At 49.9% G+C, this 19,371-nt stretch overlaps 8 protein-coding genes across 8 annotated transcripts; 6 read left to right on the top strand and 2 right to left on the bottom strand.

The window, feature by feature from the left end:
• Window positions 1–1,841: 1,841 nt before the first annotated feature.
• N7484_001112 (sugar porter family MFS transporter) lies at window positions 1,842–3,503 on the top strand (the record flags this gene model as incomplete). Its single annotated transcript, XM_057111532.1, has 3 exons — window positions 1,842–2,052; window positions 2,106–2,809; window positions 2,862–3,503. The coding sequence occupies 3 exons, from the start codon at window positions 1,842–1,844 to the stop codon at window positions 3,501–3,503; spliced, it is 1,557 nt and encodes a 518-aa protein (XP_056976269.1).
• Window positions 3,504–5,397: 1,894 nt separating this feature from the next.
• Window positions 5,398–7,399, top strand: N7484_001111 (purple acid phosphatase family protein; the record flags this gene model as incomplete). Its single annotated transcript, XM_057111531.1, has 3 exons — window positions 5,398–5,762; window positions 5,816–6,502; window positions 6,553–7,399. 3 exons carry the CDS (start codon window positions 5,398–5,400, stop codon window positions 7,397–7,399), a joined length of 1,899 nt encoding a protein of 632 aa, XP_056976268.1.
• Window positions 7,400–8,315: 916 nt separating this feature from the next.
• Window positions 8,316–10,503, bottom strand: N7484_001110 (WASP family protein; the record flags this gene model as incomplete). The annotated part of the gene is made up of 3 exons (XM_057111530.1): window positions 8,316–8,347; window positions 8,406–10,239; window positions 10,300–10,503. The coding sequence occupies 3 exons, from the start codon at window positions 10,501–10,503 to the stop codon at window positions 8,316–8,318; spliced, it is 2,070 nt and encodes a 689-aa protein (XP_056976267.1).
• An 879-nt stretch (window positions 10,504–11,382) lies between these two features.
• Window positions 11,383–11,644, top strand: N7484_001109 (uncharacterized protein; the record flags this gene model as incomplete). Its single annotated transcript, XM_057111529.1, has 2 exons — window positions 11,383–11,518; window positions 11,571–11,644. 2 exons carry the CDS (start codon window positions 11,383–11,385, stop codon window positions 11,642–11,644), a joined length of 210 nt encoding a protein of 69 aa, XP_056976266.1.
• A 749-nt stretch (window positions 11,645–12,393) lies between these two features.
• On the top strand, window positions 12,394–14,646 carry N7484_001108 (uncharacterized protein; the record flags this gene model as incomplete). Its single annotated transcript, XM_057111528.1, has 6 exons — window positions 12,394–12,523; window positions 12,570–12,704; window positions 12,754–13,008; window positions 13,062–13,188; window positions 13,240–14,095; window positions 14,143–14,646. The coding sequence occupies 6 exons, from the start codon at window positions 12,394–12,396 to the stop codon at window positions 14,644–14,646; spliced, it is 2,007 nt and encodes a 668-aa protein (XP_056976265.1).
• Window positions 14,647–15,505: 859 nt separating this feature from the next.
• On the bottom strand, window positions 15,506–16,138 carry N7484_001107 (translation initiation complex factor eIF1A; the record flags this gene model as incomplete). Its single annotated transcript, XM_057111527.1, has 2 exons — window positions 15,506–15,934; window positions 16,118–16,138. 2 exons carry the CDS (start codon window positions 16,136–16,138, stop codon window positions 15,506–15,508), a joined length of 450 nt encoding a protein of 149 aa, XP_056976264.1.
• Window positions 16,139–16,710: 572 nt separating this feature from the next.
• On the top strand, window positions 16,711–17,220 carry N7484_001106 (uncharacterized protein; the record flags this gene model as incomplete). The annotated part of the gene is made up of 1 exon (XM_057111526.1): window positions 16,711–17,220. The coding sequence occupies one exon, from the start codon at window positions 16,711–16,713 to the stop codon at window positions 17,218–17,220; it is 510 nt and encodes a 169-aa protein (XP_056976263.1).
• A 361-nt stretch (window positions 17,221–17,581) lies between these two features.
• N7484_001105 (putative chitin biosynthesis protein (Chs5)) lies at window positions 17,582–18,912 on the top strand (the record flags this gene model as incomplete). The annotated part of the gene is made up of 2 exons (XM_057111525.1): window positions 17,582–17,653; window positions 17,755–18,912. 2 exons carry the CDS (start codon window positions 17,582–17,584, stop codon window positions 18,910–18,912), a joined length of 1,230 nt encoding a protein of 409 aa, XP_056976262.1.
• Between the last annotated feature and the right edge of the window lie 459 nt (window positions 18,913–19,371).

The following is a 19,371-nucleotide window of genomic DNA, read 5'->3' as shown; positions in this document are numbered from 1 at the left end:
ATATAGCCCGATTAAAGCCACGGGAAATGAGTTTTGAGGATGAATTTACCTGTGTCAGATCAGATTGGCATATCAAGGCACCTGATAGTCTGAAGGCTGTACTTGCTGTATTGGAAGTTGAAATTCGCTGATGTAGTATCTTTTGGTTGTTTTAGAAGTTCTTTCGCAAGGGTTAGAGATTAGAGGATCGGCAGGGCATGACGATCAGGAGTGTTTTGGCCTCGGTGTTCGGCTGTTTCCGACTGATTACTTGTATTGACGCGATATCAGAGATTATTTGAGATATCAATATGCGGATGAGTTTATATACTGGTAATGTAAGCAAAGATTAATCGGCACTTACATTAATAATCTGTATGCATTCTTCAGAACCGACTTGATGTCTATGTGCCTGAAAATTAGTGTCAACAGTACATGTGCATCAACAGAAAGGAATCCCTTTTACTTGCTTGAGCTGATAGGTATGATAGATTGTCGAATCAGCTCGCCTGGGCTAAGTTCCTTGGCCTGACTTTACTAAGCCACTAGGATATTTACCGGAGGCAATGGGTTGACCATAACGAGGAGCGAGAAAATCTTCAAATCGAGCAACGTCGGCCCCCCTACCGATTATTTTGCTTTGATATTTGATACGAATACAAACAACGGATCTGTCTATTCCGGCCCTTTCCTAGTGAGAATTGTCTTATCTCCAGTGTTCATCTGGTCATGGGCAGGTATATGTCGGAAAGAGACTTCAGTGTATAAAATTTGACATATGAATGTGCACTCATGAGCAATAGCCTGTCCTTCTTGACCGGACTCCGTGCGCTGCAGATCCACTAGCGTCAGATATTAGTTTGGGACAAATCCACTCGATCCTGAAACCCTTTGGTACATCGCCTGGAATAGAACAGTCGCGTTGATCTGCAGCCTTTGAGTTTTCAGGTCTTGAAGGGGGCGATGCTCAAGGTTCGTGCACATGGGCTGTAGTAAGCCCTGTGACGGATGCCGCCGCCGCCCGCGTACAAAGAAATAAGTTCATTCAGAGTGAGAGAAGAATAACAGCTGGGATTATAGGTATCATGCTCTAGTAACTTGATCAGGATTACGATTACGAATACGGTCACTGCTAGCCCGATCCGAATAGTCCCACAAATACTTCCAGACTGTCTCTAGCTTCTGTAGTGATCAGCATGATTTCTGTATAACACCCCCACAGTATAAGTGAAGTTTTTAAAAGTTCTTCAACTTAAGCTGCTATCTACTAACAACTATTCAGGACCTTCATGTTGATCCAATGGATTTCTTGTATCAGCGCAATTCTCCTCTGACAAAGTTTTTACTGACAAGCAGAAAGATCCGAAAGAAAGTAAGAGTCTCGCACTATGTCAAATGATCAGTTTCCTTTACACGGGAAACACGATCGATTGGCCCTCTTGTGGCTCCTTCAACGCACAATAATCCGGGGAAGAGGCGCCATTCCGATAGATCACCCGGAGAACAGCGGAGGTCTAAGCACGGCTAGGACTACCAGATGGGGTGAACCCCAAACTTAACTGCGCGTGGCAATGCCAAGCTATTGACATCCGGGGGAAAAGTGTGGGGAAAGTTCCGGGGTCGTTGTTGCCTCCGCTAAGTAGTGGTCAGGCTTGTGATTTTAACGGCGACCGCCGCCTACCGCAAACCTAACCAGAAACTATTGTCAAAGCGACACGAGCTAATTCCGACAATTGTCTTCGCAATTCAACACGATGCCTTTATATCAATGAAGATATGTCGCTTATCTCTCTGCTTTTCTTTTCATCTCCACTTTCTTCCAGTCTAGTCGCTCAATTTTGTGCGCATTTTACGATTTCATGATGGGATTGAAACCATATCTTGGCCTTCGTGGCAATTCACTCCTTCGAGCAGCTGTGCTGTTAGTTGTTTGTCCGACTTTCACGTGTTATGGATACAATATGAGTGTGGCTGGAGGCCTATTGACGCTTCCTACCTTCAACAACCAATTTCCTCGAATGGATACTATCCATACGACTGGGGCATTGCAACATGAGAACTCGACTATTCAAGGTATTTCAAAAATCAGACAGGTTCTCTACATCTTCTAATGCACGATTGAATAGGCACGGTTATTGCCCTCTACACGGTCGGCGGTATTTTCGGAGCCCTATCATGCGTCTACCTAGGTGATCTCCTAGGACGGAAGAAGGTTATCTTCTGGACTAACCTGATCAACATCATCGGCGCCCTTCTCATGGCAACGTCTTTCGATTTTGCCCAGTTCATCGTCGCAAGACTAATCCTCGGTGTGGGCATTGGAGGATACGTCGCTACAGTGCCTGTGTGGCAGTCGGAAATCTCGCCAGCACACAAACGAGGCTCAAACGTCGTTACTGACGGAATCTTCGTCGGTCTCGGGGTGACTATAGCCCTTTGGATTGATCTCGGTTTTTACTTTGTCAAAGAGAACTCTGTCTCGTGGCGATTCCCTCTCGCCTTCCCTATACTATTGTCCGTCATAGCCATGGTGTCCATCATGGTGCTGCCGGAGTCACCGCGCTGGCTGATCAAGGCTGGCCGAATCGAGGAAGCCCGAGAGGTCATGTCTGCTCTCCAGGAACTCGAGTCAGACTCGGAGACAATCACCGATAGTATCCAACAAATCCAGACTACCCTTTCTGTCTGCGGGAATACCTCCTGGACTGCCATGTTCACGAATGGAGAGCAGCGTCTCTTCCATCGCGCGTATCTAGCAGCCACTGGACAATTCTTTCAGCAAATGTGTGGTGTTAATTTGATCACTTACTATGCCACCAGCATTTTTCAAGTCAGTTGAAGCCGTTGAGCCCTCTCGATGCTATTAATTAACCCATATCCAGCAATATCTCGGTCTTGACGCTGTAAAGTCCCGCATCCTCGCTGCATCAATGGGCCTAATGCAGCCCTTCGGTGGTTATCTCGCCTACTATACGATTGATAGTCTCGGTCGTCGACCACTAATGTTATGGAGTGCCGGAGCCATGTGCATCTGTATGGCCGTCCTTGCAGGCACCACTTCACCCTCAGCTGCCGATAATACCGCTGCCTTAGTGGTAGCCGTGATTGCGCTCTTCTGCTTCCAGTTCATCTTCACGACCGGATACTCAGGTCTCACCTTTCTCTATGCTGCTGAGATGGCTCCCCTACAGGTTCGGGCTGCAGTCAGTGCAGTCTCAACTGCCACAGTATGGGTATTCAACTTCTTGCTCGCTGAAGTGACCCCCATCGGCTTTTCCACCATCGGAAACAAGTACTATATTGTATTTGCCGTGGTTAACGCGGCTATTGTGCCATCTGTGTACTTTTTCTTCCCTGAGACCAAGGGAAGGACCCTGGAGGAGATTGATGAGATCTTTGCCCAGTCGAAGAGTATCTTTGATCCTCCTCGAGTGGCACGTCGGATGCAGTTACAGGTTCAGAGACCGGATTCCGAAAACAGTGGTTCTAAGAGTGAATACGTTCATGAAGAGGTCAAGGTTTAGTTATGCTTAACGACATTCTGGAATATGGGGGTTGAGATACTTAGACATTGTCCGTGGTCACCGGTGCGATACATGAAGTTTAGGTCTATCAGCTCTTTTATTTCCTTTCAATTGAGAAATTTTTTCTTGTATTTATTTTGGTGATAGTTTTTTTTCTAGGGTTTTGGTATCGCAGGCTTAGGCTTGTCTCCGGGTTACCAGCCGCAGGCTGACGCACAAGCTGGGGAAACACACGCGTTGGGGAGAGAGTTCATGGGAATAACTCTATCACCTAGAATCCCAAAGATGAATTGAAAAATATCATGAGGAAGCTCATAGAATCGAACCCATTTAAATACCTAGATCCTCTATTTTATCAACATTTTCAATGTCTTCCTCACTGTCCATTTCCTCAACCATGCAGCATATTACGAACGTATGTCTATCATAGCTAGAAACACAGATTCGCTGATGCTCGCTCTATGAGAATGATCTATAGTGATCTAGTGAGGAAGTTTTCATGCAAATAGGCGTTTGGTATGATATCCTGGATAGGCTGGAGAATTCGAGCCAAGACCAGACGGTCTTTGAGTACAAGAAACCTTTCGCGACCATGAAGGACGACGGAGCACGTGCAATCAAGCTGAAGCACTATGACTGCAAGCACAGTCTCCGCAATTGCAATGTCGCTTGCAGGCGAGCTCAAGCCACGCAAGACCAACGGCAAAGGCGGGACGGTCAAAATACCCATTCAGGCTAGCCGTCGGATCTCCGCAGCTACTCCACTGCGCCGCTCATTTCTGATTGTCAATTATTTAACCAAGCGACCGGCAAATATTATAGTCGACGTGCGGGTGGATAATGTATATGGCCCGCTAGCCTGCGGTAGAAGACAAAATTGATGCGCTTCCCGCATTGGCCACTTATTTCCTAAGTGGCTGCCGGCTGCCGATGACCACGCTTACCGAAATTGCTGGGCTGGACCCTGATCATGACTTCATCAATGACTCGCGCGTAGTCACTGTTTAAGAAACAGACGGACTGCGTTTGGAAAGGCGATACTCCGTTTATTTACAGGCTGTGCGTTCAGGTCAGGTACATTATGGCCATTGATACTAGAGGGATATTGAACGATAGAATATGCACCCAACAACAACCCTAAGTAATCATGGAGTGTCCTTGGTTCATTGTCAACTGTAGCGAGATTTGACTGAGCTATGCGAGTTTTGCGACGCTTCGTTCGCAGCTGGTGTAAGCCAATTCGAGAGCACATGGTAGATGAGCTGCTACGGCATATACATGAACCGAAACTATTAGGTAAATGGATGCGAGGACGTGATGTTCTGGAAACTCGGGATTGGCTCTAGGCCGTTTAAGCGGAAGGGGAGGATAAACCCGAGGCTCTAATTGAGTGGGGAATGGCTACCTTGGCTAAAGTGCTGCCAATCATACGATCTGAATAATTAATCAGTCATAGAATGATCATTTCAACGATCAAAACAAGAAACTGTCGTTCGATTGGTGTTCCACCATTCCATCATCGACGTACCTGAACCAAGATCTGACAAACCAATCAACGAGCACTTTGGTGCCCATGTGGTTTTGCCTCCGGGGGACTCCGGTACTGCCACGGATGAATGATCTAATATCCACAACATCTACCGTATTTACGCCGTCCGAGTGCGTGAATATAGTCGTAACCCGTGTGTGTAGCCCCCCATCTATGCCGCTGCGGAGGCTAACACTAGTTTAATCTTGCATAAACCAATCGCTCAACCACCCAATTGCACGTGTGGAAGCTCTCTGCTCTAGCTTATCAGCGGCACGCGCAACTTAGCAGAAATGGGCGTCACAGATAAAAGCCGGCTTTGCAGCCGTTTGTTGTGGGGAGATACGGGCTCAATTTTCTTTCACCATGAAGGCTACCACTGCTTCCATTTTGCTGGCTCTGTCCGCCGCCGCCAACGCCAGTCCTGCGGTTGACCGTAGAACCGTTGATGAGCGCTTCCCCTACAAGGGTCCTGCTGTCCCCGTTGGCGATTGGGTTGATCCTACGATCAATGGCAACGGCAAGGGTTTCACCCGTCTGGTCGAGCCACCGGCTGTGAAGCCTGCGTCGAAGAACCCGACCAACAACGTCAATGTCATCTCGTTGGCCTACATCCCCGATGGTATGCTCATTCACTACCAGACTCCTTTCGGTCTGGGAAGAGCGCCAACTGTCAAGTGGGGTACCAACCCTCACCACTTGACCAACATCGCACGAGGATACAGTCACTCGTGAGTTGCTTCCAGCCACTCAATTGATTCAGGATTATGCTAATCGTTCTTAGCTACAACCGTACCCCTTCGTGCTCGCAGTTTAAGGCTGTCACTCAGTGCAGTGAATACTTCCACGAAGTCTCCCTGCCCCACCTCGAGTCTGGCAAGACCTACTACTACCAGATCCCGGCTGCCAATGGCACCACCGAGTCCGATGTCATGAGCTTCACCACCGCCCGCAAAGCCGGTGATCCTACCGAATTCAGCGTTGCTGTCCTGAACGACATGGGCTACACCAATGCCCAGGGTACCCACAAGTACCTGACCAAGGCTGCCAGCGAAGCTGCTTTCGCCTGGCACGGTGGTGATATCAGTTACGCTGATGACTGGTCCTCCGGTATTATGGCTTGCGAGTCTGATTGGCCCGTCTGCTACAATGGTACGAGCAGTGAGGTGCCAGGTGGTATCACCGATGAGTACAAGAAGCCTCTGCCTGCTGGCGAGATTCCCAACCAGGGTGGTCCCCAGGGTGGTGATATGAGCGTTATCTACGAGTCCAACTGGGATCTGTGGCAGCAGTGGATGGGTACCATTACCAAGAAGATTCCTTACATGGTTCTGCCCGGTAACCACGAGGCTTCTTGTGGCGAGTTTGACGGTCCCGGCAATGTCTTGACTGCTTATCTGGATGAGAACCTTCCCAACAGCACTTGGCCTACTGATAACCTTACCTACTACAGCTGCCCTCCTTCGCAGAGGTAAGACTACATCCAATCTCTGCTCTTTTCGGAAAGCTAACCAGCTATAGAAACTTCACTGCCTACCAGCACCGTTTCCGCATGCCCGGTAAGGAGTCCGGTGGTGTGAGCAACTTCTGGTACTCCTTCGACTACGGTCTCGCTCACTTCGTCTCTATGGACGGTGAGACCGATTACGCCAACAGCCCTGAGTGGTCCTTCGCCAGAGATGTCTCCGGCGACGAGACCCTCCCCACTGAATCCGAGACCTTCATCACTGACAGCGGCCCCTTCGGCGCCGTTGACGGCAGTGTCTCCGACACCAAGGCCTACGAGCAGTACAACTGGCTGAAGAACGACCTCGAGAGCATCGACCGCACCAAGACTCCCTGGGTCGTTGTCATGAGCCACCGTCCCATGTACAGCTCCGCCTACTCATCCTACCAGAAGAAGATCCGCACGGCCTTCGAGGAACTTTTCCTTGAGCACGGCGTTGATGCTTACCTGTCTGGACACATCCACTGGTATGAGCGTCTGTTCCCTCTCGGTGCCAACGGTACCATTGATACCGACTCTATCCTGAACAACAACACCTACCGGATGAACCCGGGCAAGTCCATGACTCACATCATCAACGGTATGGCTGGCAACATTGAGAGCCACAGTGAGTTCAGCAGTGGTGAGGGTCTCACTAATATTACTGCTGTGCTCAACACCAAGGAGTATGGGTTCAGCAAGATGACTGTTGCGAACGCTACTGCTATGAAGTGGGAGTACATCAAGGGTAGCGACGGGTCCGTTGGTGATTCCCTTTGGCTGCTTAAGCCCAATGCGCCTGGTGCCCAGGCTGGAAACGGTCATGGTACTGGAAAGAAGCCTACCCCGGCTGGCAAGAAGCCCAAGCACGTTAACTACTAGAGTGACGTGATATTTTGTAAGGTGTAATGTTTGTATATAACCTTGGAAGTATATACGTGAGGCCGGTATTACCGGGTCCAGGTAATCATGACTAGATGCATGATGAAAAGGCATTGTTTATTTTAATCAATCAATATTCAATACAGCGGCTGATTCATGACGTAATCTTGTTAGGCTAAGAAATGGGTATGAGAACCTCAAATGCTTGACCCGTTTTAAATCACCATTTTATGGTGTCGGCAGAATTGTACAGCAATGGCTATATAATGCTTCTGGGGCTGGTATAATAATACCGTAATCCCCCATAGACTTGCGCAGAACCATATGGGCTGCGGGGAATAAGTGTCTCATGGAATGTCATCCGATGTGCCTACTGTGACGTGCCTAATATGTCCCCACTGTTATCTTGGAAGCCAATCAGGCTCAACCCAGACGGTGGCTGGCCGTGTTTTCGTTTCAAATCACCGAGTTGGGATTTTGTAGGTCTATTCAAACATTGCTGAGCCATGATCTACGAGCCTTATCCACACAGCCCTAGAAGAGTTGTTTGTGGGGATTAGGTAGATGCTGAGAGAGCGAATTAGTGAAACTGATTTTGATCCATCCTGTATAAAGAGAAAATCAGAGAGTTGATATCTTCCAAAGCTACTGTATTCGTAGCGACTCGTTTGACTCCTACACAGGCTACTAAGTTCATACAGCACTTTGTCAGAACCAAGCAATATCCACTGAAGCTTTAACTAAGAATACATACAAAGCATAGAATGCCTTCTCCTCATGAACGCTCGAATCCGAACTTTTAAACCAACCGCTGCAAGATCAATCAGAGGGAAATAATGCTTAATGTCCGCAAAAATGCCTAGGCAAAGGTATAGGTATCATGAATGAAAGCAATCCTATGCAAAAAGACAAAAGTCTACCAATCGTCGTCATCTTCTTTCTCATCATCTGCAAATGTAATTAGCATAAACATTATTCATGGAATCAGAGCCTCAAGAATACTCACCACTTCCGCTGACTTTCTGCTTCCGCTTCTTCAAAGCATCCTGCAGGGCACCAGCCAAGCCACCTTGTGGAGCAGAGCTAGTAGCTGCTGCAGATGACTCCGCTGCACTTCCAGGAACCATGGCTGCACTTCGGTCTTTCTTCTCCGAGGCACTAACTTTCCGCAGACCTCCTCCACCTTGGCCACCAGATGCACGAATGGCTGCCAAAAGATCGTCTCGGCCACCTCCACCAGTCGAGGGCAATGGCGGAGCTGGCGGCGGCGGAGGTCCAGTTGAACCAGGAGGGGGGGGCGGTGGTGGAACTGAAGCTCCACGACCTGGGGGTGGAGGAGGCGGAGGTGCTCCAGGTGCACTTGAGGTTGGTCCTGGGGGTGGAGGAGGAGGAGGCGGGGGTACTCCGGGTCCACCAGAGTTTGGTACTGGGGGAGGGGGAGGTGGCACGGGAGGGGTATTGCGCGCTGGAGGGGGTGGAGGCCCACCAGTTGGACCTGGTGGAGGTGGAGGCACAGCGCGGCCTGGGACTTGAGGTGGTGGTGGTGGAGCATACGAATCTGTTGGTGGAGGTGAAGATGGGCCTCGCGGTGGCGGCGGCGGAGGTAAAGCAGGTGCATTCGATGCAGGAGCTGGCCGAGGAGCTGGCGGCGGGGGTGGGGAGGTTGGTCCCCTGGGAGGCGGCGGGGGAGGAAGCCCTGGAGCTGCTGCGTTTGGAATTTTGGGGGGGAGTTGAGGCGCAATATCTCCACGAGGTGGCGGAGGTGGGGGTGGACCGGGTACAGGGCTGCGACTTGGGGGTGCAGGCGGTGCAGAAACCTTGCGATCCCCGGCGAAGGGGGGAGGGACTCCGAACCGTGGCTGGCTGTCATCCATCGGAGCCTTCGGGGGTCGCGGCGGCGGTGGGGGAGCACTTGCGCCTGCAGCATTCGAAACCGCGCGTGGTCGTCTGCGCTCTGCAGGGCCCTCTTGAACAGCAAATTTGCCTGCATCCGCAAAGGGAGGCGGCGCGTTGAACCTGCGAGCTGGCGGAGCCGGCGGCGATGGCTCACGAGGCGGTGTTGGAATCGACTCCTCCGCAGCATCGGTGCGGGTCTTCCGAGCTGGCGGCGGTGGTGGGGGGCCACGTCGGCTGCCTGAGCTGCTTCCAGTGTCCTGAGGACTGATTGGAATGGCCTTGGGAGCTGGGGGCCCTGGAGGAGGTGGGGGAGCTGCTTTGGGCTTTTGTTGCTCCTCCATGGCGGCGGGTGCTTGAGCTGCCGAGAGGAATCCTTGTTGCTTGATATAGTCATTGATGAAGTCGGCATTCTCAACAATTTGGTCCCCTGAGATGCCCATAGTGAAGAGCTCATCCACCAGCCACTTCCATTGAGGGTCTTTGGGGTCAAATAACAAGCCCCCCTTTGGAGCCGGGCTGGATGGCTGCATCGGAGGTGGTGCCACTGGTTGGGCTGGAGGTTGCGTCGGGGGTTGCGTGGGTGATTGCGTTGGTAGTGGCGCGACAGGTATTATTGACTGCGGAGTAGGGTTGGGACTATGAGATGAGCGATGCAACAAGCTTCCAAAACGAGATTTGGTTTTCTTCTCGTTGGTAGAACTAGTATCCACAAGAAGGGCACCATTTTCGTAGGTCTTGTATGGGTTCTTCTTCGTCTCTTTGCTAGCGACCTTCTCGCGCTTTTCGATCGCGGCAAGAAACTCCTTGGCCTCTTTCAGATCTGCGAACAAGAGTCCAAATAGAACGCCGTCGAAAACAAATGAGTGGAAGAATTCTCTTTCTTTGACATAATCAAAGTTTTGTTCGATCTCAAGGTCCCAGATCACAGTACCACTCCCACCGGGCTATTCCAAAGCATGATGTTAGTCTCTCTTCGTTGTCTTGGGATATTACAGGCCACGCACCGAGACATCGACCATTTTTAGCCAGAAACAATGCCCTACTGTATCCTCGCATAGGGCTATTACGCCTTGCAGCCCAGTATATTGCCATTTTGTAGGGTCCGGGTTGGCGACGAGGAGTCGTGCGACACCCTTTGCGATCTCTCTAGGCAGATGTCTTTCGACAATGGCTTCATCGGCCTTACTCAGGAGCTTGAGGCCAGACATGATAGGATATAGCCCAAGAAATGGAGAGGATGGGTATGTGTGACGATGTTGGTAGGTGTTAGACTAGTCGAGCGCGCATGGCCGGGCGGAGCAGCTGGCGAGAATGGCCCCAGTTCACAGTGTAACCGGATAAGGCCTGTAGAGATAGGGGTCGGTCGAACGATGAGCGGACTCGTGAGGTATCGACTCGCGAGGTGATCGAAGGTGAGTAATTGAAAAGGAGCCGACCGGCGGTTGCTTTGGGAGAGAAAGAGAGTGTGTGCGGAAGAGGTCAGACGTTGGCGGGGGGGCGGAGTACTCGGGCGGTACTTGATGCTGGCGCGTATCTGTCACGAGGCACGTGGTACCTTCCAAGTACTAAGTAAGGAGCTGCCGGCGCACGCGGCAATCTGACGACCCTATATACTCGGTGACGGAAGTGCTTTCCTATTCCAATGAATTCTTATGACTTTGCCTATGGCATCTGATCCCTTGTTGGTAAATGTCGAGTTTGTGGACAAGTGGGCTCTGAATCCGCACCAAGAGCCGCTCTATGATTGATAAGCCATATGAACCGTAGATGAACCATAAAAGGGAGCTGAAATGTTATATCTGAAGGCTACAATTTCTGTAGTTTGCATAGTGTGCGCAAATCTCACCCCTATAAAACACCTACAGATCTAGGCATCTTCTTTTCCTGACGTTGCCTCTTGTGTGAGACCAAGCTTCCCGACCGCCGACGTCATTCCACAGGGATCTATAAAAGGGCACGTTATCAGCGACCAAACCTTGTCTTTTCACCACCCATCTGATCGTATCCATCTTTTAGCTACAAAGCTCAAGCCTCTTCTGAAACTATTATCATTGTTATCATTGGAACTACTTCTTTTTAGCCTCAAGATGCCTATCATTCCTGATCCCGAAACCTTCCCTGCGGCTTCCCAGAAGGGCAGCAATGAGCCCCAGACTAAATCCGAGGAGAAGCCGAAAGCTTCAGCCCTCGATCATATCTCCAAGGGGCCACAGATTCCCGACGGTAAGTTGTTGGGCTACGGCTAGCGATGCAATAGCTAATCGTCGTCGACCAGAGATGCCGCCAAAGGCCTCACACGAGGAGATCGAGGAGCGCATGAAGGAGTTGAACAAGTCCAAGAAAGACTGAAGCTCTTGAATACCTTGCTTTTCCAGTCTCTTGGGATCATATAAAGTTGTTGCAATTCTTACTCCGTTATAATGTACACTTTCACGTCTAATCTAGCGTTCATTGCAACAGCCATTTCGCGCTTCTTGCAGTGACCTCCTCGTTGGCGTAATCAGTTAGTATTTTAGTTGACAACCAAAATCTAAATGATAATATATTCATCCCCGTACCTACCATGTCCAACAAAGATACCCGAAAGTTCCCGGGAAGCTCAGTGCTTGTTTTACCGGTTCCATATAGTGACCTTCAGCATCACCACAGAACGTTGATATATAGAAGTCGGCAAATCGTCTCCTTGTATAAAAAATGAATAGGCTCCAGGAATCGAAGCAGCTTTCAAACTCAAAAAAAATTGTAACATGGGATGAATATTGATTGGGTATCCAAGGCAACCAAGTTTGTAGTACTGCACTTGACCGACTGCAAGTAAACAACAACTGACCACAATGCCTTCCTTATTCTTCTTTCCTTGTCTTCCAATCCCAACTGGCCACAAAGATAAGGAAATCAACATTTCAGCCCGAATCATCCGGGGCGTATGACAAAATTTTAATTCACTCTTCAACACCGTCTTGGCGGAGATCTTGGGCCTGCAGATCCGCTAAAAAGAGAACACGCAAGGGTCCACTAGGCCCCTGAGAGTGGAGAACCCCATACAAGACTCTTTGAAACCGATTCCGCCTCGTTTTGACGTTTTCAACTTCCCAACAATGTATCTCAAGGGAACATTGTTAGCCCCGGTCGCGCTGGCAGCAGCCTGCCGGGCAAACAATATTGCACGCGATGTTGAACCATGTGCGCAGATCACAAATATGGTTTCAAGTGCCAGTCAAGCTCAATGTATGTCGTCGGCTTGGTTTCGGATGGACATGGCTAATCGCTTCAGCGAGCACTTCGGTTTCTCATGAAATGGCATATCAATGCTTGATGTCGATGCCTTTCGACTCGGACCGTGCGATTGTCTTTTTGACTCAGGTTCGCAAGATGCTCGAGTTTCAGTCAACGATTGATATTCTTAAAAGTATGGAGTTCAATTGTCGTGTTCATTAGGGTACTGATGGTCTGAATAGATCCACCGTCTGGCTATGACATGCCTGCTGTCGATCTTCTGGGGGGAATTGATCATATTCTGGAAAATGTCAACAACAATAACTATTCTAGTCAGTTTGAGATGGATTTGGATGTCTCTGATCTGATAAACTCGGCTCATGATGGTCACTTGGTTTTCCAGCTATGCTCGCAGTCAATATTCAAATTTCAGATTGATCTGCCTCTGGTGTCTATTTCGTCTGATGGACTTTCACTGCCGGAGGTGTACACGCTGAGTATGTGGCCCTATATACTTGCGAGTTTCGATGGCATATGCTAATTTTACTAGGCGATGCGAAGGCCCAAAAAAGCGGTTCAAAGGACGTATCATCTATTGAATCCATAAACGGCACTGCTGTTGCCGAGTATCTCGAATCATATGCTCTCAGCCAAGGCCTTCAAGACCGTGATGCACAGTAAGCCCCTTGGCAGTTCCTGTCCTACAGGTCGTACATTGACAGTTTCAGGTACAACCGACTCTTCCCAGCACTGGCCCGCATGTATACCAATACTCCTACTAGCCAAGATGGCATATGGGCTAGCAATCGTGCCTGGACTGAAGGGTCAGAGCTCACCATCAAGTACTCAAACGGAACTAGTCAAACCGTACAGAAGACTGCTACACCAATGGAGCGATACTTCTCCTACCAGAACGGAACAGAGCTGTACAATATCAATTGTCTTCCGCAAAGCTTGCCAACAGAGACGAGCTCTGATGCTGGTGCTGAGCAGGCATCTGAGGCGACTGGGCTGCCTGGCGCTACATTGGGCAGTCCTGAGGGCTCCATTGCTGGCTACTTCTTGAACTTTACTGGCCTGCAAGACACGGGTATTCTTTTCTTACCAACATTCTCATCGAGTCCATCACAAGTGGCCCAGGTGGCTGTTGACTTCTTACAAAACGCTACTGCAGCAGGAAAGAAGAATATCCTGATCGATGTGACTGCCAATCCTGGGGGATATATGTCTACTGGCATAGATATGTCCCGTATTTTCTTCCCCAGCTCATTCCCCTACACTGCGACTCGTTTCAGAGCACACGACAGTGCGAAGTATCTGACCCAGGCCTATTCGCGTGATAACACAAAGGATACGAGCAATATTTTCGCCTACAGACAAATGGTCACACCGAGCCAGGAGACTGGATTCAGTTCCTGGGAAGATCTTTATGGCCCTCATGATATCTTGGGGAGTTCTTCATCCAGCCTCTTGGCCAATTTCAACTACACATCTTCCTCGACCACGTCATTCCCAATTAATGGATATGGTTCCATTCCACTGAACCCCGACAAAGCTCTCTTTGCTGCAGATAACATCGCCATCGTTAGTCCATCCTGGCCTCATTTCTACTCATATCTAACCCCATACAGATAACAGACGGCGACTGCGTCTCCACCTGCGCCTTTTTCGTCAAACTAATGAAACGCCAAGGCGTCCGCACAATCACCTTCGGTGGTCGTCCCACAAATGAGCCCATGCAGGGCGTCGGCGGCGTGAAAGGTGGCCAATCTCTTGGAGTGGACTATATCAACGGCTATATTCAGCAAGCAAACACACTGATCCGCAACTCAGCCAATACGTCCTCTCCACTACTGACACAGGCCGAATGGAAGAAGTTCAACGAGTCCAGCCCTAGTCTTGCGGAGTCGTTTGCGTGGAGCGGCAATTTGAACCTGCGTAATGAGTATGATCCGGGTGACGATGAGACGCCGTTGCAGTTTGTTTATGAAGCGGCGGAATGTCGGCTTTTCTACACTTTGGAGAATTATTTGCAGCAGGAGACGATCTGGCAGGCTGCTGCTAAGGCGATGTTTGGAACCTTTGGGTGCGTGAATGGGTCTACGGGTGGGACAGGTAGCTTGAATCATTCCTGATTTATTTTCATGTTTCTTCGTGTATTATCTTTAGATCTATGCTTTACGGATTTTTAGCGAAATTGTCTTTCTAACAGGGTGCAAGGCTACATTCTGGAGCCAATGGTGGCCCAAAGCGGTTCTCATATCGTCATGGCTGACGTCGGGAGTAGAAAACATATATTTCTAACCCAATCATGGAGATATTTTGCTCTGGACATCAGGTCAAGGTAGGTAGCTTTCGCATCCGATAGTCTACTATTTGAAATAATTACAATGTGATTTAAAGTAATCAAGGAGTATTTTCAATTCTTGTGACCTTTTTCATAACTCTATCACTCGAAAGGAATGGAAGGAAAGCAAGGCTAAACAGATTAAGTCACATAGCATGCAATGCGATGCAAGTAAACAGACACGCAGGTTCATCATGCGCACTGCAACCACTTTTCTCTGTAGCTGATCCCGGGTGCTTTGCAAAGACGAATGGGAAACCAAAGGAGACCATCGACCTCAGAAACCCACAACAGCCATGCAAATCCCGAAACCGTGTCGTCGATTGCTTCATGCTCTGATAATTGTCGTAGCGCCTAAGAGGGGGTACAAGGAAGCCCTCATCCTCATGCAGAGCCGTAATGGGCTTCAGCGTCGTAGACTGGTTGACGAATGCTTTTTATACCCGTTCAGAAAACGAATGTAATGATCTGATGTCCAAAGCCTCGTGGAGCAAGGAGGCTCGAGCGATCAGGAGCATTAGATCCAGTATACTGACCACCATCAGCGGCAGTGTAAGAGGGGCTTGTGGCGAAACATCTGGAGAGCGCCATGAATGGCACCCTTGCAGGGCAGAGAGCATCGAGCTCTGGGGTGGATAGGGGTGAGCTTAGAGCTCGTCGACATCGATTTCCTTCTCATCCTCGCTGTCACGGTCTTCGTCGAACTCGACGTTGTCGTCTGCGCCCTCGGCGCCGTAGGTATCAGTCTCGTTGATCTTGGCGTGCTCGGGCAGCTCGCCGTAGGCCTTCAGGGAACGGGCCTCATCGGCAGTGTACTTCATGATAACATCGCCCTTCTCGTCCTGGTAGTCGCGCAGGGAGAGGAGAATGATGTCACCCTGGTTGATCCAGACCTTCTTGCGAAGCTTGCCACGAATGTGGGCCAGACGCTTCTCACCATCGAAGCAGAGAGCCTCCAGACGGCCGTTACCGAGCATCTTCACGACCTGAGCGTACTCCTGGCCCTCCTCCTTGAAGACAAGCTCACGCTTCTCATTGTCGTTTTCGTTCTTTCCACGACGACGGTTCTTACCGCCCTGTACTCATTTGTTAGCGTCTGTGGTCAAGGGGGTTTGTGCGATGCCGAAAGACACCATAGTTGAAATGATCACCATTTTCCGTGTCCATCAACCTATATTATGGGTGGGTGGCCACTCATTAGGGACGGTGGCGGGGTGACACATTCCAACAAGGAGGGGCTGAATATTTTGCAATCTTACCTTTCCCTTGTTCTTGGGCATAGCGGTGGGACGTAACCTTCACTGGACTCGAGTCTCGCTATGTGATGGTACTCTTGGTTCTTTCTCCGTCGATGAAGAAGAAAAAGAGGAGTAGATAATCCCCGGAGTGGTCGAGTGGAAGGAAAGAGAGTTGGGAGTGGGGGATCTGTGTCCTGCTCAAATCTGCGTCTTACCTAATCAGGCACAAAGGCGGCAATGTGGGCCATTTCTTTCAGGCTTGTGAGGTTTCACCGCCCACAATTGACTTGGCAGAAAAAAAGATACGGAAACACGCGATAACAATCAGGTGCGATCAAGCAAGTCGTGCACTATCTGATTTCAAAAAGGCTGCTGGAATCCTCGAGGGCATCGTAACCTTGTTGCGACATTTGGGCTTCAGCCACGCCCAAGGCATTCCCCGTTTCGGCACCAGCGAAGCCTGAAGCCTTAACTGCCGGACCGCACGACCCTGCCAGGTCTCCAGACCTCCATGATACTCGACTTGAGTTCGCTATGATACCGATGTGCTGCTGCTACGATCCGAATACCTACCAGCCAACTCGGCAATTTCTCACGGTGCCAGCTGATTCATCATGAAGTGGTTAACTACTTCCTCAGTCGGCATGAACCTCCGCTATTGTCCGCAAAACATCATTCCTTCCATTGCGCAACGCTACCTGGGCTCTCCTACCCATCCGATTCGTCCTAAAATTGCCCATATGTGGGCTAATCGTGATCCGAATACTCTATGGTGGCGGGTCTCAGTGGCACCCATCGGACAGCTCAAGCGGGTAGTTCGTTCTTGGTGCGCACGCAGAACACGAATCGCATTCAAACAAGCGCTGAGAAACCATGGATATGATGAGCTAGGAGTTCCGCTGCAGGACTTTCCTACGCCACGGAAACACAATCTCACGGGTTCATTGGAGCTTGTACTCCGTCCTGCATGTGTCGACCTTGACTTCAAGGTAGTCCAGAGAGACGCCGATAACCTCTTACAAAAGATGCTGAAGCAACGAGCAGCGCATTTCGAACGTACGGCCAAGAAACCTGCAAGGCCTTTGAGAACTTCCCGATCCCCCAATTCTTCTAAGGGATCATGATTGGCAGTGTACAATATGTATCATACTACCAGCCCGAGTAGGGCTTACCTGTACATTATTAGAGCATCATTGCATGGCGTTGGGGTTAAATTTAAACTATATCCACTATTTAGTACACCTCTACTCGAACTTAAGAATGTATCAATGGATACACATTCATTGTATTCTTTTAAATATTGGTGGTTGGCGGAGCGCCGGAGCCAAAGAGTAAATATAGAACAGCATATCTTAGCTCCCGCTGCCTCAAGCCTCGCTAAATGCCGATCTGGCGGAATCAACACGGGACTTGCCAACTACACCTCCTACCATCTCCGACCACCACCTCCTAAATCCTCTCACATTTCTCTAAAATCCTTTCGCCATGTTAGTCTCCTTGACTGTCGGCAAGGTAGACGCCGGTGTCGCCGTGCTCCTGACCCAGGACAACCGCATCGTAAGCCCCCAGCCCCTGGTCGCCTGAGGCCCTCCCCAGGCGGATGCCAGACTCAACACAAAGAACCGAAGACCGACTGTATACTAATACAATCAAAATAGATTGAATTTCCCTCAGTTCTCCTCCCAAATAACATTTCATCCGGCAGCATTGTCGACATCAATGTTGCGCGCAATCACGCCGCGGAAACAGCCAACGTCAACGCCTTTCAATCACTCCAGAAGCGCATCCTAAATACCTACGGCGTTAAGACCCCGTCGCCGCCCATACTGCGTCTGCGCAATGCAACCCAAACATCCCTCGTTCTCGAGTGGGACCCCATAGACTTGGCCACCGCGTCCCTGAAATCGCTCTCCCTCTACCGCAACAACTCCAAGGCTGGCTCCATACCCCGCCCGCTCGAGACTCGCAGCACAAAGATTAGCGGTCTGGCCATTCATGCCGAGTACACTTTCCATCTCGTCTTGCGCACTACCGCTGGCACGTATCAGTCGGAGAAGTTGACGTGCCGCACACACAAGATGACCGATCTCTCCGGTATTACAGTGACCCCTGGCATTCTGGACCCGGCGCGCAAAGAGGCATTGGGTGCTACACTGGAACGGATTGGTGGCAAGATGATTGATTCTGTACGCATTGATACTACACACTTCGTCTGTGCGGAGGGCCGCGGCCCGCTGTGGGAGAAGGCTGTTGAGATGAACATCCCGGTTGTGGTGCCGGAATGGGTCGATGCCTGCGAATCGGAGGGTACAATTGCTGGTGTGCGTGGATACTATTTGAATGCAGACCCCAAGGCCCGTCAGCTCGGTGTGATTCACGGCTCTTCGCATCAACGCACTACGTCCACTATGTCGTCTGCGACAAACACACAGGGCAGACCTAGTACCCAGCCACAGCGTAGTGAGCCAGAGCAGCCTCCTGCTGAACCACCTTTGACACCGTTCCCTGGAGGCGAGACGACTACCCAGCCACAAGCGCAGGCGGAAGAAGTTGGGTCACAAGATGAGGAAGAAGCTCCGCCTTCACCCCCGCCAAAGGACGAGTCCGATGATGCAGAAGAATTACCTCAGCAGAATGGGCACGCAGAGCCTTCACCTGAGTCTGAGAAACCCGAGGAAACACCAGCCCAGGCAAATGATGACGAAGAGGAAAGCAAAGAGAGTACACTCCCGCAACACAAACCTGAAGGAGACGAGCCCAGTCCCAAGGGTAAAGGGAAAGAGGGCGAAGGCGACTTCAGCGAAGTAACGCTCTAGAACGCTCTAGAGGGTTATTTTTCCTCTTTTCCTGATACCAATCTTTGTCCCGCCTTCTCTTCTCTGGTGGACACTTTACGATTATATCCAGTACAGTTTCGCGTCATCGCCGTCTAGGGCCTGATAGGCAAGGTGTTTTAGTTACGAATATTCGAAGTTCATCCTTAATCTTTTCACTTGCGCTCTTTTGTACGGTAGATAGTCTTCATAATGCAACACGATGTTGCGATACTTGTACGTTGGGGTAAACAAACAGAACCAGGATCTATTCAAGCCAAATTTCAGGATGAATTATAGCATGGCGGTCATGATCTATGAAATCTATCATCAACATTCGTTAGTAGGTAAGGACCGGCATCCCGCTTATGCATTTCATCTCATCGATAGCCAAATGATTGGGCAATTTTTCCGCAATTCGAGGCCAAATTTTCAACCAAAATCACTTATGTGTTTATAATG

Source organism: Penicillium longicatenatum, assembly GCF_028827895.1.
Source record: "Penicillium longicatenatum strain IBT 33135 chromosome Unknown contig_1_segment0_segment0, whole genome shotgun sequence".
Classification (NCBI taxonomy): Eukaryota; Fungi; Ascomycota; class Eurotiomycetes; order Eurotiales; family Aspergillaceae; genus Penicillium; species Penicillium longicatenatum.
This window is presented reverse-complemented; position numbering and strand designations above follow the sequence as displayed.